Below are 16597 nucleotides of genomic sequence, written 5' to 3'. Positions count from 1 at the left end.
GAGTTCCCTAGACGGGGGGGGTGCGCCCGCGACTGGGGGGGGACGTGCCCGCCGTCGGGGCTGCCTGCGATGGGAGGGGTGCCGGCGATGAGGGGTGCCCGGGGTCGGGGGGTGCCGGCGATGAGGCGGTGGCACCGCGACCGCTCCCACCGCCCTTCCCCGGGGCGGGGCGGGACCTGCTCGGCGCGGGCCAATCAGCGCCGTGCCCGCCCCGCGCGAGGGTTTAAAGCAGGGCGCGGGGGGGGGGGGGGCGGCGCGTGGGATGTGGTCGCGCGTGGCTGCAGTTTGCGCCGCGCTGTGCGCATGTGCGCACGCCTGGCCCAGCGGGGCCGTGTGCGCGCGGGAGGCGGCGGACGCGGGCGGTGCGCGCTACGTGGCGTTCCTGGGCACCGGCACTGGGCCCGGGCCCGCGCTGGTCGAGAGCGCCTGGGCCGCCCCCGGCCGCCTCCGCGCCTGCTGGGCCCGCCGTGACCCGCGTCTCACCCGCGCCTTCCGCGCCGCTTGCGCGCGCCGTCCGCCCGCCGCGCCCGGGGCCGCGCTGCGCCGGGCCCTGTCCGCTCTGTGGCGGCGCCGCGCCGCCTGCACCGACCCCGTAAAGGTGGGAGAGCAACGCCAACGCCACCGCCGGGGCTGGACGCTGCCAGGCACGTTGTGGTGCGGCGCCGGGGACTCGGCAGGGAACTGGAGCGACCTGGGTACGGGGCGGCGGGGGGCGGCGCGGGCGCCCGGGCTGCCTCCGCCGGGCCGCGCTCACCGGCGCCTCCTCAGGGCTGTTCCGCGGCCCTGATCAGTGCTGCCGGGAGCACGACCAGTGCTGGGCGCAGATCACGGCGCTGCAGTTCAACTACGGCATCCGCAACTACCGCCTTCACACCGTGTCCCACTGCGACTGCGACGCCAGGTGCGCCCAGGGCCAGGGGAGGTGCACCGGGAGGGCTGGGGACAACAGCCCTGCTCACCGGTCCCTGCCTGCAGGTTCCGGCAGTGCCTGCTCGCCGTCAACGACACCGTCTCCAACATCATCGGCGTCACCTTCTTCAACCTGCTGGAGGTGCCGTGCTTCGTGCTGGAAGAAAGCGAGGAGTGCGTCCAGTGGCACTGGTGGGGCGGGTGAGTGCCTAAGGGTGGCCCCGCTCTCAGTGCGCCCTGCCGGGCATGGCTTGGCTGGGCTGGTGTGCAGGGCGTCACAGCATGTGGTGTCCCCAGGTGTGAGCGTTACGGTGTAGTGCCCCTGGCCAGGATGCTGCAGCAGAGTCAGTACCACCCTATCCTGCCCCCAGAGGAAAGAAGCAGCTCTGCTGCACAGCCCCCGGGTAAGGGAAGGAATTCCTCCAGAGCAGGGCACAAGCGGCTCCGACAGGAACTGGGGCCAAAGCCGGGGCGCCGCCAGGCACGGAAACCTGAGACAGCCCAGCAGGGCCCACATATCCTTGCATTGGCCAGGGACAAGGCTGAGCCCGCAGCCAGGCACCAAGCTGTGCAACAAGGACTGAAGCCTGGCCCCCCAACAGCACTGATCACATTGGGACTGGATCCAGCTGGAGCAAGGAGCACAGTGGGAGGAGCAGAGCAAGGAGCTGGGGGCTCGGCCTGTCCTTGGGATGGCAGCGAGAGACCCAGCCCGACCACAGCATGGAGTGGGCCCACCCCAGTGCCTGCTGTGGAGGAGCATGGGCAGCAGGGTGAGCTGGTGCCATGGGCAGAGCATGCACCACAGCTGGGGTGTCTCAAGGCCTCAGCCTAGTGGGGGCATGTGCTGGGGGTGACTTTCACCTCCCCACTGTCCTCAGGCCCAGGCAGGGTGTGCAGGTGCTACAAGCACCTAGGTAAGTGTGAGCACCAGATCGCACCCCACGAGGTGAGGTACCAGCTGCACAACGTGAACAGCCAGACACTCCTCCACTGCAACTGCACCCGCAGGTGTGTGTCCAGGAGGAAAAGGGCACTGGGTGCAGACAGAGGAGGTGGGATGTCTGCCCTGGCCAGCCTCTGCTAACCACGGCCCTCCTGTGCCTGCAGGCTGGCGCAGTGCCTGCGCAGAGTGAGGAACTGCAGTGACATGGAGGTAGCTGCCCTGGCTAACCACATTGCCACAGAATGCTTTGTTCTGGAGCAGCTTGCTGCCTGCAGCCCAGGCAGGGGGGCACAGGACAGGTAAGTGCAGAGAATCAAGGAGCTGTGGCCTGAGTGGGGCATTAAGCGAGGAGCGTAAGTACTGGCCCCTGCTGTGCCATGCCATGAGCAGGCTGCAAGAGCAGGTAGTGGCTGTCAGTGCTGCAGGGTTACACCGACATGGCCAGCTTTCCTTCTCCAGCAGCTGTACCACAGTGACCAGGGCTGCGCTTTTACCTGCAAAGCAGCTCAAAAAGACCCTGAGGCATTGGGACCCTCTTCATGTGAGCTCCAAGACCAAGCATCCAGACTGGAAGACACAGGCCCAGGGAGGCACCCGCTGTGAGCAGCGCCAGCACCTGGCCATGAAGCAGATGCCAGGTGCTCAGCCCCACACAGTGCCCCGATGATGCCTGAGCAGTGCTGCCTTGGGAAGGAAGGGGAGGAAGATGTGCTGTGCAGTAGTTGCAGGCTGGAGCTGCTTGGTTTCTGGTCCTTGAGACAAAGGATAGCACTGAGCATGACTGCATGGAACTGGGGACCACAGCCAGAGCAGGCAGAGGGACTGAGAAGACTCAAGGAGCTGTGGCTGCCATCCACCAGCATCAAAGCAAGGGGAAGGAAATAGGAGGGCTCAGGAAAGGGGAAACCCATCCTCTTCCCTGTTGCACTCTGGGGCCAGGGGGATGGCAGGGCCCCACACCCCTATAATTGTGACCCTTCAACTGGGGAGCCTGAGCAGTGAGGTGTGATCCTGACCCTCTTGCCCAGGCACAGTAGGAGGGCTGGGGTCAGTCCCTGCATGCAGCAGAAGATAAATAAAGAATGGTCAGAGTATGGTATATGGTGCCAGGGCTGAACCTTCTGCTCCCTGTTCATGCTGCAGCCTTTCCCCACCCAGGGCTGATCCTGCCCTCTGGCAGTGACCACAGTGCAGCTGGGGTGGGCAGGATCGTTTATTTTGTTGCTTGCACTATGTCCAGGCTGAGGCACAGTGGTAGAGCAGGGAAGGAGCAAGCTTTAATCTCTGGTTTACCTTGGGACGGTCTTCACTCTGTGTCCATCACCATTCTTGCCAGAGCCCTGCCTTGGCCTCCCCTGCCACGCTGGGTGCAAGGCCAGCACTCCTGTCATGAGACTGAAGAATCCTGCACTTGGAAGTTCATGAAGGGTCTCCCCAAACTGCATTAGACCAGCTTTCCCCACTCTCCCCTGGGTCATCTCCCAGCCCTGCCCTGGGGAGCAGCTTGGGCTGAGGGGAGCAGAGGGGAATACCCCTCCTGCCAGGCACACAACAGGGGTGAGGAGTCACTGCAATAAATAAGGGAGGAGTTGTCTTAGCAGGAAAGTGGCAGAGGAAAGCACACAGCGAGCGCGCTAGGGGGAGGAGGGAAGAGGCCGCTGCATCAGCGGCCCATGGCACAGCTATGGCTGTCCAGTTCCTGGGGGCTGCAGCCCTCTTTTGGGGAGGTGCCACAGCCTGGGGGACTGGTGGGGCTCATCCTCCGGCAGGGATAATAGCCCTGATCCACATTCTCTTGCTGCCAGCCCATGGCCTTGTCAATCATCTCCAGGCGGAGTGCAGGCAGCAGGCCCAGGTTCCGGGGGTCAGCCCTGGCCAGTGGGCTGTCAGTGGAGACACGCTGTGGGTGACCCTGCTCCTGTACAGTCTGGTAGAAAGAGCTGCCCTCCAGGCTGTCAGCTGCCTGCCTCAGCTCCTTGCCTTTGGCTGCACAGCATCCCAGCTCCTCGTGGGGTACGTGGATGGTGGGGATATTCCTGGGGAGGCCATGGCGGCTCTGGGGAGAGGGGCTGCGGCTCGTTCCCCTGTCCCGGCTTGATGGCCGCAGGATGAGGCCCTGGAATTTGGCCAGGCTGGGGCTTCGGCTCCGGTGCCGTTTCATCTTGCCTGGGCTGGGGCTACGGGATTTGGGGGCCAACAGGACAAGTGTACTGTCATCCTCTTCTGAGCTGCTGCCTGAGCTGTCCGTGGGGCTGCTGCCCTCCTCTGACCTGGGGAGGGAGATCTGCACCCCTGCATCAGCACTGCTGGCTGACCCTCCCGAGGGGCTGTGGGGTATCACAGCAGTTGGCCTCCCTCGGCCAGGAACCCCCACCCCCTCACCCGCATCTCTTGCCTGTGCTCACCTGGAAGGGCTCAGTCACACCAGCAATGCTGCTGGAAGTGTTGCTGTAGTATCCAAGGATGTACTCGCCGTTCCCCTTGGGCAGCGCTTCCTCAGAGAACATCACCTGCAGCCCAGAGACACCTGGTGGACACTAGAGCTGGGCACGGGGGTGCCCCTTCCCACCTCCAGCCCCAGCCAAAAGCACAAATCTTTGCTGCCTGAGGCTCAGCACAAAGCAATAAGGTGCTCTCCACCCCCATCCAGGGGCACGAAGAGGCCCTTGTTCCCCCACAGTGGGGCAGATGTGCCAGCAGGGCTGGCTGCAGCTCACCTGTGCACAGAGCTGCTTCTCCAGGCAGCGCTCCCCATCATCGCTCCTGGCCCAGACATAAGACACATAGTCTTTAGGGTGCCGGAAGCCTACCTGTGTTATATAGGAGAACATAGGTGAGTGGGGGAACATCAGCCCCACTTGGCACCATCATCCATGCCTGGCCTTCACTCTCTGCTTACACAGCGAGACCCAGAGCTGCCTCGCACCCCCCGGGTGTACCAGGGCCCTGTGGGGCCTGCAGAACAGGGAGTAAGAGGGAACTGCTGGACCTGAGCCTCCTGAAGCAGGGCCACATCATGCTGCCAGGGGAAGGGAGGGCACAGCTCCATGCCATGCACCCATGTTGGGGGGTAGCTCAGAAGGGACCCCCGCAGTGCTGTGCAGTGCTCCCCACTCCCTCCAGCCCCAGCAGCCCCCAAGCCCCTACCCGGTAGAGTCCTATCCAGTCCCAGGAGCTCCGGTGGAAGCCAACAGCCATCTTGTACCTGACAACTGCTTGCTCAGGCCTGCTCCATTCGTCAGCCACATAAATCTCAACCGGGGGCTTGTCCACCTTGGAAGCAAACTGTCAGAGACAGGTACATAGTAAGCAAGGTCATGGCAAAGAGCTGCCCCTGTTGCCCAGTGGCACCTCTCTGGGTCTGGGCCCCTGTGCATACACCCACAGCAGTCCCCAGCCAGGGGCAAGGCAGCCGAGTCTGCCAAAGAGAGGTAAAGCTCCCCCCACACAAGCTGGGCATCCCACCCCTGCAGATCCTGCCTGTGTTCCCAGCAGCCCTGGACAGTGCTCACCTGCACAGCAAAGATGGCAGCTACTGGCTTGTGGTCGCTGACAGTGTACTCCATGTGGCTGCAGTAGCAGAGCTGGCTCACCGACAGCACGCCCTGGCTGGGCAGGTGCTTGCCTGCCCCCAGCCCTGTGCTGGGAGATTTAATCTTCCACAGGATGCGGTCAGTCCAGGCAGGTTTTCGCTTCTTGGCACTACAGGGCACAGAGGGGCATCTCTTGCCTGGCAGGGGCAGTGGGCTCTGACCCAAACTGCCTCCCCCTGGCTCTACAGCATGTGTGGGCAGGGGGTGCAGCTCATCTCACCACTCAGCTCGATGTGGCTGCAGGGTGAGATGCACTGGCACCAGCACTGCAGTTGTGTCCCAGTCCAGCCCATGCCTGCCTCAGCACGACTGCTCCCCCCACCCATCCGCACAAGCATCCACTCTGGTCCTGAGCCTCACTGCTCCTCCATCCCTCTCTCCCAGCTCAGGCCCAGCTCTGCTCTCCTACCTGCTGTCGTACTGGTTGGTGCCAACATCAAACTTAAAGGTGGGTGGGAAGTTCAGGGGTCCCTCTTGAAACCCTCTGAGAACAGGCCAGGTGCTTTTGGCAATGTTCAGCTGTGGGGAAGAAGAGGTAAAGAAGCACACCAGCCCCCACAGCCAGACCAAGATTTCTCTGCTCTCACACACAGTCACATCCCTGCCCCATTCCTGCCAGCTCCCACAGCTCTCAGGGTTTGTCCCTCTATGCCAGCAGCCAGTTTGTAGACCCAGTGCCTTGGGTCTTCCTCACACTGATAAGGGGAGCATGTGCCCAGCTCAGTCTGACCAGGGACTCTGCTGCCCCTTCCCCACAGAGACAAGAGAGCCAGAGCTCCTCATACCTATGGGCTGCAAGGGAACATGTCCTGTCCCACAACTGCACAGGCAGTTTTGGGGAGAGTCAAACACTGCTCAGGGCCCAGTGGAATCTGGAATCTGGAACATGCCCATCCCTCACCTGGTCCTTCTCCCAGAGCTGGCTCAGAACGTTGCTGTCGATGGCATACTTCACAAAGCAGATGTCCAGACTCTCGATGCGGAAATTAAGGTCCCCAAACCAGAACACGAGGCTGTCGGAGGGAGGGCAACAGTCTGAAAGGGCTGAGGCTACTGGAGCTGGGGACAGCAGGGGAAAAAATGTCCCCAGCCTGCGTGCAGCCTCAGCTCACAGCACAGGTGCTCTTGGGAGCACTGGCACAGGTCAGCACTCAGCCAGCAGCCTGGCCAGCTGCCAGGATTCTGCAAGGTGGGACTAGGCACCATTAACCAAGCCAGACAGACTGCCCTGAGCTGAAACCAAGGGTGGAAATTTCTACAGTGAGGCACCCACCAGAGTCAGACCACAGGCTGTGCAGAGCTGGGCCCTCCACCTCACCAGTCCCAAACCGCAACCAGGCTAGTACAGCAGGAGCTGCACCAGGCCTGAATGTGCCTTATGGGAGACCAAAGACCCCTCTAAACACCTATCCCAGCATGCTGAGTTCCCACTAGGCCATGGGAAAATTCTGCAGTTCTGCAGGCAAGACCTGACCTCCAAGCTGTGCTATGATGCAGAGATCAGACCCTACATGGAGGGGGTCAAGGACTGGGGCTGACACTAGAGCCCAGACTGGGGAGCAAAGTGGCAGGGTACGCACTCATGGTCCAGGATGCCATTGGCCACACGCCCCTCAAACTGCTGCATGTGCAATATGGTGGCAAAGTCCTCCTTGCGCTGCTCCGCCTTCTCCAGGTGTGCTGGCAGGTGGCAGTTCAGGAAGCAGACCATGTGGCCGAAGATGGAGAGACGAACACTCACCCCACCCTTGTTGCCCTGCACCGAGAGGATCCCATGACTCCTTGGGAAGCCAGCCCCTTGCCACCTTCCCCCAGGGCCACACTCACCCAGTAGCCCCCTAGCCCTGTCCTGGTGCAATCTGTCTGGATGTCCTGCAGGAAGGGCAGGTGGTAGTACTTGGCAAACACCAGCAGGATCACACCTTGCATCCGCACTGTGCTGACCTGGAATGGGAACAGGGGCTGGAGCAGGATGGTAGAGAGCCCATAGGGGCCATGAGCCAGCACTTCCATCCTTCGCGTGCCCTCCCCATCCTGCAGGTGACTAATAGCATGTTCAGTTCAGAGATCTGTACACACCCTCCTGAACACTGACAGCCAAGCCTGAGCCTCAGAGATGCTAGGCTTACAGATGCTCTGGGGCGAGTGCCTCCAGGAGCCAAACCTGCCTCTGGGCCCATAGGCTGCTGTCAGCAGCACAGACCAGTTCCCACATTGACCTCCACACCCTGGTTCGATGCAGTGCGCAGTAAGAAGTGGCCCCAAAGCACCAGCAGGGAATCATAAACACAGGAAAAGGAGCAGGGTGGCACAAGCCAGACAGCTCACTGCTGAGGTGCAGCACTGGCCCCCACACACTGTTTGGAGGCTACAGGCTATCTCTCCAGCCAGCTCTCCCACCGCACCTCCCTCTGCCCTGCAGTCCAACTCTTCCTTCCCTGTGGCACACCTGCCTGGCAGGCAGAAGGAACACCAGCTTCCAGCTCCTTTAGGACTCCTTACCAGGATGAAATGGAAGGGACTCAGCACATCCATGAAGAGCTCGCTCCACTGATCTGTGAAGAGGGCATCCTTCAGGCGCTTGTTTATCTTGGAGTTCACCTCCTGCAGCCTGGGAGGAAGGGGATAGGTCCCTCAGCCACACCAGGAAAGTGTCTGTGTCTCAGGTAGTGAGAACTCCTTGGGAGAGTTGCCAAAGCACAGTACTGGGGAGCAGTACGGGGTGGGAAGGGCAGTTCAAGGGAAGACTCTGGGTTTAGAGCACAAACCAGCCACGTCCTTGCTCCAGCGATGCTGGATCACATGCTGGCAGGAGGCACAAGTGGCCCTGAACCCAGGAGGCCTTGGCCCTTTCTAAAGCAGAAGCAGTTCAGCTGCACAGAGCTGGGCAGCAGCCTAAAGCCCATCTCAAGGTGCAAGAGGGGCTTACAGGGCCTTTCAGCTAAATCAGTCTTTATAAAGAAGTCAAGTCTCACCAGCGCAGGGTGTCCAGATGCATTCGAGCCACACAGCTCGGAGCAACAGCAACCAGAAAGTTAGTAGTGCTCCTCCCAGCTCAGCAATTAATGAAAAGAAGGAAGAATGTCCACAGAGAACAGCAAAATCAAGAAGTGTCTTGTCCAAAAATATCAGGTGCTTGGTGCACAAAGACACAGGTCAGAGGAAGGAAACAGCCAGAGATGCCAGGAGGTAAGGACTGCAGGATATCCTACCCTGGACCTAACACGGTCCCAGCACATCCCATGCTGTCAGCTACACCCCTCACCCAGCTCAGGTTCATCTCCACAGCCCACACAATCCCATCCTGCTGGTCCACAAGGCCAAGGGGACCGGGAGATTGGCTCCAACACAGTGTTGTAGCTCTGGCAGCCTTCCACCAAGGCTAGGAGCTCCAGAGCAGTCCCTAGGAGCCTCCTGGAAGCAGATCCAGCTCTCCCATATCACACCTGCAGGCAGAGACTACTTCCTGCTCCCTGTGCAAAGACAGCGCAGCCCTGGCCTTGGCAGGAATCCACACACTACCACAGACCTCAAGAGACCAGTCTGCGCTCAGATGATGGCAAGCTCATCTCACCACAGCACTGCCTTACCAGCAGCTCCATGTACCAGGGGCACGGAGCCAATCCAGCTGTGGGAGAACAGATCTATGCCCTTGAGGCCTATATACCATGCACAAAAGCAGAGAGGAGGAAAACACTCCCAGAGGACTCAGGGTGAGTTAAATGCCTTGACAGACCTGACCCAAAGACTGCCATGGCTTACTTGGCCTGGCACAGCCAGCCTCAGGCTCATTGAGGATTCAAGTCTAATCAGTACTCAAGAGTTTTGTTCCTCTCAGCACTCACATTCTACCAGGAGCTAATTTTTCCATCACCTTTTCTGATACGTTAGCACTTGTGATGCACACACTTCCCTGCTTCCTGGGATACAGGGAGGCTGAGGCTGCAGCTCTCCCATTCCTCATGCACCAGGGCTGTGGGGATCCCCTGAAAAGGGATACAGCAGGGCAGGGGAGGGGGCCCTGCACCTCACTCTCTTACCCAATGGCGATCATGTCCACATCGTTTGTCTCGCCTGTGTTGAGGTGCAGCAGGGATGTCACATCGTTTGGGGGCATGGCTGTGCCCACATTCCAGGTGACCACTGTGATGCTTGGGAGGACAAAGAAAGAACAGGCTAATACTGGAGCTCAGAGGGGTTCTTGTCTTCTGTTCAGCCCCCAGCTTCACCAAGGAAGCTTTTTGCTGGCAACAGAAGTAGCTGAAGCTTAATCAGGGCACATACACCTTAACTCCCATTTGAGGGAGACAGGTCCCTCCTTCCAAATTCCCCCAGGACTTGCACCTGATAATTCTAAAAACCAGCACAAAGAGCCCTCATTTTCATCACCGTTAGCTGCCACAGGCATGCTGGCACAGCAGGCAGCCTTCAAGAAAACTGCTTCCTCTCCCTTCCCCAGGAATCACAGCAGGAGCTCAGGCTCCTAGCAAGAAAGACCCGGATCTCAGTCCTCAGCCCCTGCCAGCCCTAAAAGCCAGGGCAGCACATGTGACAGCGGTTCTGCAGCCCCGCAGTGGTGTCCTTCAGCAGCGCAAAGCCACATCCCTCACAAAACATCAATGCCATTGCGCAACGGGTACCAGCAAAGGGCCCGCGGGCTCATTTGGCAGCAGCCAGGAGTCGTCTCAGTCACAGGGACATGTTTCAACAGGGAGGGAGGGCAGCGCCCAGGCAAGTCCCAGCGCTCGGGGACAGCGGGGGCAGGTAGCCCGCGGCTCTGTTAATGATATCCCCCACGGAGAGCGGCACCACGCATTCTCCCCGCGCGAGACTGCAGTCCCGCACCCCAAATTCTCCAGCTGAATTCTCCACAGTGGGGAGGAGAGGTGCAGCTCCAGCGCACAGCGGGGGACCTCGGCACCGCGTCCCCTGTCCCCGCGATCCCCCCGCGGCCCCGCTCACCGGAACGCGCCGTCCTCCGGGGCCCGTCCCGAGCAGTCCGGCCCTCGATCGCAGCCATCGCCGGAGCCGGGGTGGCCGAGGGGCCGGCCGAGGAGGGGCAGCTCGCCCGGCTCCGCTCGGGGGGCCAAGCCCACCCGCCCGCCGGCGAGGAACTCGCTGGACACGGCCTTGGGCAGCGCGGGGGCGCGGGGCACGGCGGGGCCCGCCCAGGCCGCGATGTGGTCGCTGGACTCCGCCTTGGGTAGCATCTCCCGCCGCTCCGGCGCGGGGAAGGCGGCCCGGCCGACCGCTGTTGGAGACACTGGGCCGCCCGGCGCGGGGGGCAGCAGGGCCGAGAGCGGGAGCCCCTCGGATGGGGTCCGGCCCAGGGGGCGCTCCTCGGGCCCGGCGCGCCGCGGGCAGCCGTGCCCGAAGGAGTCACAGGCGGTGTCCGGCCGGGAGCTCCTACGGGCGACCGGGACACCGCCGCCGAAGAAACGCGCCGCCGAAGCCCCGGCGTCGGGCGGCGGCCGGGCCGCGCTCCCGAGGCCGCGCGGGAGGCCGGACCAGGACTCCGCGCCGACGGCTGAGCCCCGGTCGGCGATGCCGCACTGGGCCGGGTCCATTGGCGGGCGGAGACCGGAGCAGCCCCGGCCCGGCCCCGCGCACCTTGCGGCCCCGCCACGTGACATCACCACCCCATGACGCCAACACCCGCCACCTGCGCGGCACTTTAAAGGCGCAGCGGCAGCCCCGCCCCGCGCACCTGGCGCACCGCCCCCGCACGGGCTGGCCCGAGACGCGCCCCTTCCTTTGCCCCCACCAGCCTGTCTTTACGTCTGCACACCTGTCCCTGCTCACCTCTCCTTACATCTGCACACCTGTCCTTACACCTGCTCACCTGTCTTTGTGTGTGCACAATCGCCTTTGCACGTGGATGACCAGCCTTCCACATGTACTGCAGTCCTGCATGTACACATGTACACACATCCTTTGCGCGTGCACAACAGCCATTGCAAGTGCACACCTGTCCTTGCACACCTGCCCTTGCCTATGCAAGTCTGCCCCTGCTTGCCTATCGGCCTTAGTGCGTTATTGTGTGTGCAGCTGTGCTCACCACGGTGGTTGTTGTGTCAGCATATGCCAGGCGTGCCTGTGGTTTGCTGTGGAGTTTTTGCGACGAGGGGTGCATGCACACCCTTGGGCAGCTGTGAGCGTGTGCGGCTGCTTGTTTGTGGCTGTGTGTGCAAGCTATGTTTGTGACTCTGTGTGTAGCTCTGTGTGTGTGCGGCTCTGTGTGGCTATGTGTGTGTGCAGCTCTACGTGCAGTGGTGTGTGTGGCTGTGTGTGTGAAGCTGTGGGTGCAGCTGTCTGGCTGTATCTATATGTGTCTGGGGCCGGGGGTGCTGTTTTGCCTGTGCACAGCAGTGCCCCTGTGCTTGTCCTAGTTACAAAGGCTGGGACTAGTTTATCACTATGTGGATACAACCAAAACTGTGTATTCTACACCCTTCTGATGGACTGGTAATAAATGGATTGTTTGCAGCAGGTGCCCAGGGCACACCTAACACCTCAGGCTACAAGCTGGGTGTTAAACAAACCAGCAGTGTGGATGCAGCTGGAGTGTTCTTCTATATGCACTTCAATGACTCAGCTGTGATAACTCCCCTCCAGAAAAGCATTAATACCTTTATCCCCAGCCTGAGGGGTCATCTCTGCTAACCTTGGGCTGGCATAATGGGCAGCTGCATCACCCAGCCCGTCAAAGACTCCAAAAATATCCCATGACTCACAGAGTTAAATCACCCATTGTGAAACTCCCTGCCCTGGTGGAGGTACTGGGCATTCCCACCTGAACTTGAGCATACATAACCTTCGGGGTTTGGGACTTCTGGTGCCACTCATTGGATCCAGAGGAGGACCAGAACTCTGACAGAACTGCAGTCATCATCGGGACCAGCAGGTTTTCTTTTACTTTGCACCAAGTGGGAGCCACGTGGTGCTCAGCACCGGGGTTGGCAAACACCGTTCTGTTTTTGTCCCATGGTGCAGGGTTATACATCTGTTTTTGTGGGTTAAAACCAGTTTTTCTCTGTATCATTGCATTTATTGTAATCTTTTTAGTAAATTGTAACTCTGACTTGTAATCTCTCTTAAGTTGGGTTAATTTCTCATGCTGGTTTACTTCCAAACAAGCACAGTGCTCCAGTGCAGCACAGGCACGTATGAACACCTGTGCTCGGGGTGCATACGCACACGTGTGTGAGAGTGTGTGTGTGTGTGTGTGTGCGCGCGCCTAGAGGGAATGGGGGACCAGGTGACATGTCTTGCCCTCAGCTTGTACTTGCCAGCACTCAGGGAAGGCTGGAGCTTGAGGAGGAGGGGGATCTTGGTGAAGTATGGAGTGAGGTAGAGGAGGATCCTGGTAGGAGGGGACAAGGGCCCTGGGTCCCTGTGGGGTTGACTCATAAGCATCAAGGGCGTTGTGGTGAAGGTGGCTCCTGCCATCACAGGAACACTGTGATCAATGGTGACAAATGGGACAGGACCGAGGAGAGCCAATGTCACTGCTGGCTTCTGGAGGGGTGTAAAGAGGGATCCAGAGACCCAAGAGTGATCTGCCTCACCTCCATCCTGGGAAAGTGACAGAGCAAGTCCTGGAAACCATTGCTGGACACATGAACAACAATTCATAGAGGTCAGATCAGCTCGTCCAAGGGGAGGTCCTGCTTGGCCACCTGACCCCTTTCGTGATAGAGCGAGCCGCCAGCAGACACAGACAGCAGGGGACAGTGTCCACCTGCACTGCAGGGAGGCCTTGGGCACTGCATCCCATCTGGTCCTCCTAGAGAAGCTGTTGGTCTACAGGTTGGATAAGTAAGAGGTCGAGGCAGGAAGGCTGGATCCAGGAGTGGTGGTGAGTGACACAGTCTCATGGGAGGCTGGTCATTCACAGTGTCCACAGGAGTCTGTGCTGGGCCCTGGCCTGTTTAACATCCTCATTCCTTGGATAGTGGGGCAGCAAATGTGCAGGTGACAGCAAACCTTGAGTAGTGGCTAACAAACCAGGGGGTCATGTGTCCATCCAGAGGGACTTGGACAAGCTGGAGAAGTGGGCTGGCAGGAATCTCCTGAGGTTCAACCAGGGAATGTACAGAGTTCTGCCCCTGGGGAGGAACAGCCTCAGCATCGGGACATGCTGGGGGCCACCAAACTGGAAAGCAGCTCTGCAGCAGGGGGGCTGGGGGCTAGAGGACACCACATTGACTATAAGCTTAGCATGTCCTCAGGGCAAAGCAGGTGAATGATATCCTGGGCTGCATCGAGGATATTTGTCAGCAGGTCACAGGAGGTCAAAGACGTGGCTGTGAGGCTACTCCTGGAGCACTCTGTCCAGTGTAGGGCACTGAAGAGCAAGTTCAGGAGACATGGACTTACTGGAGGGAGCCCAGTAAAGAGCCCCAAGAAGGGTGGGCTTGAGCATCTTTCATACGAGGAGAAGCTGCAAGTGCTGGGACTGTACATCCTGGAGCAGAGGAAGTTCAGGCATATCTCATCCATGTATATAAATATCCAAAGGAAAGCAGAAAGGATGAAGCCTGGCTCTTCCCAGTGGTGCCCAGTGGCAGGACCAGAGTCACTGGCAGGACCAGACCCAACTGGAATACAGGAGTGTCCCTCTGCACATCAGGAAACACTTTTTTCCTGCCCAGGGACCTATGCAGTCTCCATCCTTTGCAAAAGTGACTGGACACTGTCCTGGGCCCCTGGCTCTGGGTGGCCCTGTCTGAGCAGGACCAGGGAGACCCCAGAGCTGTCCCTGGCTTCAGCCAGTCCAGGACCCCAGGACCTGTGTCCAGCACGTGCCTTTGTGGGGGTGTTTGTGTGCAGCTGCAGTGTGGAGAGTGTGTGTGGGGTGGGTGTGTGCATGCAGGGGTACATGATGGTTTGCACATGCAGAGCTGCATGTGCCTCACTTGTGTGTGTTCACAGAGCTGGGCACACATGTATAGCGGTGTGTGCACACACCATTTGCACGTGTAACTGCCGGTGCTGGTGTCTCTGTGCACTGCTGTGTGTGCTGATGTGCCCTGGCATAGGCACAGCTGGGAGTGACGGGAGGGAGGGTACGAGTGTGTCTGTGTGTATCTGTGCGCTTCTGCGCAGACTGCGTGGGCACATGCCCGTGCCTGTGTGCGCGTGCAGCCGTGTGAGCGCGCACCGCCGTGCGTGCCCGCGCAGCCCCGGCTGCCCCGGGGTGTTTCAGCGCGTTCCGCGCGCGTGCGCGCTGTGCGCGTGCACGGCTGTCCGTGGTGGTTATGTGCGCGCGTGCGCCTGCGGGAGCGTGTGCACGGTGTGCGCGCGCCGCTGCGCAGGCGCGGGGCCGTGCAAGAGAGCGGGCCGGGCGGACGTGGCGGCGGAGAGGGCGATGCGGGCGGCGCTGCCGGGGCCGGGGCTGTGGGTGCTGCTGGCGGCGGCGCTGGCGGCGCGGTGCTGTTCAGAGCTCCCCCAGCTCCGCGCGGCCGCGCTGCGCGACCTGGCCCGGGGCAAGGTGGAGGTGAGCGCGGGCGGGGCGCCCGGGCAGCGCCGGAGGTGAGCCGGTGCCCGCCGGGTGCCTGACGGGGTGTACCTTCCGCAGACCTGCGGCGGGTGACGGCTGAACCGCCTCAGCGAGGTATGTAGCGGGGCCGGGGGACGCGGGGAGCCAGGGCCGCCCCGCTCTGAGCCGGGTCGGGCCGGGCCGGCCGCTCTCCGCAGGTGAAGGCGTTCGTCACCCAGGACATCCCGTTCTAGTACCCAGCGGCGGCGGCGGCGGCGGCAGCAGCGTTGGGGCTCTGCAGGAGGGCACGGGGTGGGACGGGGGCGGGACAGGATGCGAGGGGACAGGGTGTGAGAGTATGGGATGGGCTGAGGGAGGGATCAGGTGGAGGATAGGGCTGTGTGAAAAGTGGAGGACGGGATGGCTGGGGGATGGGATGGAGAATGGGATGATATGACGTAGGACAGAACAGGATGGGATGGGAGAAAATGCGATGTGACATAGGGGAAAGAGGACAGTATAGATGTGATGGAGGATGGAATGGGATGTCATGGGACAGGGGCTGCGTGGTCCTGCCCAGTGCTGTCTGCTCCTTGATGCATCATCCAGCCATAACCTGGAGATGAAACACCTGCCCGGTGCTGACCCTGAGCTTGTGCTTCTCAGCCACCAGTATGAGGAGCTGGAGGTGAGTGGGCAGCCTGGCACCCACTGCCACAGGGCCTGATGGTCAGTTCTCTGTGGGTGCCAGGCTGCAGCCCCTGTCTGGGTGCAGAGAATCCCCCTGAGTGACATGACCCGGGAGGAGATCAACCGGCTGGTGCAGGAGCTGGGCTTCTACCGCAAGGAAACACCTGATGCTGCTGTGCCCAAGGAGTTCCAGTTTGCCCCTGCCAAGCCTCTGCCCATGCTGCCACCCCCCCAAGCACCCGCCACTGGCATCAAGACCCCACTCAAACGTGACAAGGGAGAACATCCAGACCTCTAGTGAGGAGTGCCGCACCTGGGACAGGGTGACGCAGCCAGTCCACAGCATAGGGAATGAGGGTGTTACAGCAGCTGGGGATAGTGCTGCAGGGTGGCAGAGGTGCCCCCCCTGCTTTTGATTGGTGCTGCGTAGCCTCTGCCCCAAGGATGCCCTGGGTAGCGCCAACTTTGAGCAGGGGCTTCCTGGGCACTGTGGGCATACCAAAGGTCCTAGTGCTGGTTGTTGCCTTCCCATGCCTGTAGCCCGTTATCCCTGGTCAGCTGGGAGGAGCAGCATTCCCTGCACTCCCTTGCTGTGCCCGAAGGTTTTAGCTGCTCCCGGCAACTGGGCAGCAGTATCCTACCTGCATGGGACAGGATGAAACCCTCAGCAGAAAGTGACAGGTGCTAAGGGTAGATGTGCTGAGTCCCAAAGGTGGGAGAGCTGCCCCAGGGAGAGGGCTTTACCCCCCAGTAGTTATCTTGTATCCGGCACCCAGTAAAGCCTTTATGTACAGTTGGCTGTACTGTGTCATCTTTCCAGGGTAGGCTTGGTGGTGTGCATCCTGCACTGCTCTGTGCCGAGGGGAGCTGGGTGCCCCAGAGCTGCTCAGACGCAGGACAGGATGGCAGGGTCACAGCTACTGCTGGTGAGCCACAAACCAACCTGTGCTGTTCCTGTGCCATCCCCCTAACCCAGTA

General features: G+C 60.8%; 2 protein-coding genes across 5 annotated transcripts; one reads left to right on the top strand and one right to left on the bottom strand.

Annotated features, from left to right (window-relative positions):
* The first annotated feature begins 262 nt into the window (after positions 1 to 262).
* PLA2G3 (phospholipase A2 group III) lies at positions 263 to 2951 on the top strand. Of its 4 annotated transcripts, XM_027895390.1 has the most exons (8): positions 263 to 695; positions 769 to 901; positions 976 to 1110; positions 1207 to 1421; positions 1509 to 1682; positions 1791 to 1920; positions 2020 to 2154; positions 2315 to 2951. In XM_027895390.1, the coding sequence occupies exons 1-8, from the start codon at positions 263 to 265 to the stop codon at positions 2520 to 2522; spliced, it is 1563 nt and encodes a 520-aa protein (XP_027751191.1). In that variant the 3' UTR covers positions 2523 to 2951. The 4 variants fall into 4 exon arrangements, with proteins under 4 accessions (XP_027751191.1, XP_027751190.1, XP_027751189.1 ...); XM_027895389.1 differs by having other exon boundaries at positions 1207 to 1682; positions 2318 to 2951; XM_027895388.1 differs by having other exon boundaries at positions 1207 to 1682.
* A 99-nt stretch (positions 2952 to 3050) lies between these two features.
* On the bottom strand, positions 3051 to 10764 carry INPP5J (inositol polyphosphate-5-phosphatase J). The gene is made up of 12 exons (XM_027895386.1): positions 10411 to 10764; positions 9489 to 9599; positions 7951 to 8059; positions 7276 to 7392; positions 7029 to 7204; positions 6350 to 6461; positions 5858 to 5967; positions 5368 to 5557; positions 5003 to 5140; positions 4573 to 4665; positions 4261 to 4365; positions 3051 to 4139 (listed from the first exon to the last, which is right to left on the bottom strand). The coding sequence occupies exons 1-12, from the start codon at positions 10656 to 10658 to the stop codon at positions 3519 to 3521; spliced, it is 2130 nt and encodes a 709-aa protein (XP_027751187.1). The 5' UTR covers positions 10659 to 10764; the 3' UTR covers positions 3051 to 3518.
* Positions 10765 to 16597: the final 5833 nt, after the last annotated feature.

This window comes from Empidonax traillii, unplaced genomic scaffold (assembly GCF_003031625.1).
Source record: "Empidonax traillii isolate 1590-97213 ecotype Southwest subspecies unplaced genomic scaffold, ASM303162v1 scaffold459:size589781, whole genome shotgun sequence".
NCBI classification, from domain to species: Eukaryota; Metazoa; Chordata; class Aves; order Passeriformes; family Tyrannidae; genus Empidonax; species Empidonax traillii.
Note: the sequence above shows the minus strand (reverse complement) of the source record. Positions and strands in the feature narration are given on the sequence as shown.

Coding starts and splice junctions, on each gene's coding strand:
- PLA2G3 (XM_027895388.1), top strand. CDS start 263: ATGTGGTCGCGCGTGGCTGCAGTTTGCGCCGCGCTGTGCGCATGTGCG. Junction 696..768: donor AGGGAACTGGAGCGACCTGG/GTACGGGGCGGC, acceptor GCGCCTCCTCAG/GGCTGTTCCGCGGCCCTGAT. Junction 1,921..2,019: donor CACTGCAACTGCACCCGCAG/GTGTGTGTCCAG, acceptor CTGTGCCTGCAG/GCTGGCGCAGTGCCTGCGCA.
- INPP5J (XM_027895386.1), bottom strand. CDS start 10,658: ATGCTACCCAAGGCGGAGTCCAGCGACCACATCGCGGCCTGGGCGGGC. Junction 8,060..9,488: donor GTGGACATGATCGCCATTGG/GTAAGAGAGTGA, acceptor CCTTCCTCCCAG/GCTGCAGGAGGTGAACTCCA. Junction 7,393..7,950: donor GTCCCTTCCATTTCATCCTG/GTAAGGAGTCCT, acceptor TTCCCATTCCAG/GTCAGCACAGTGCGGATGCA.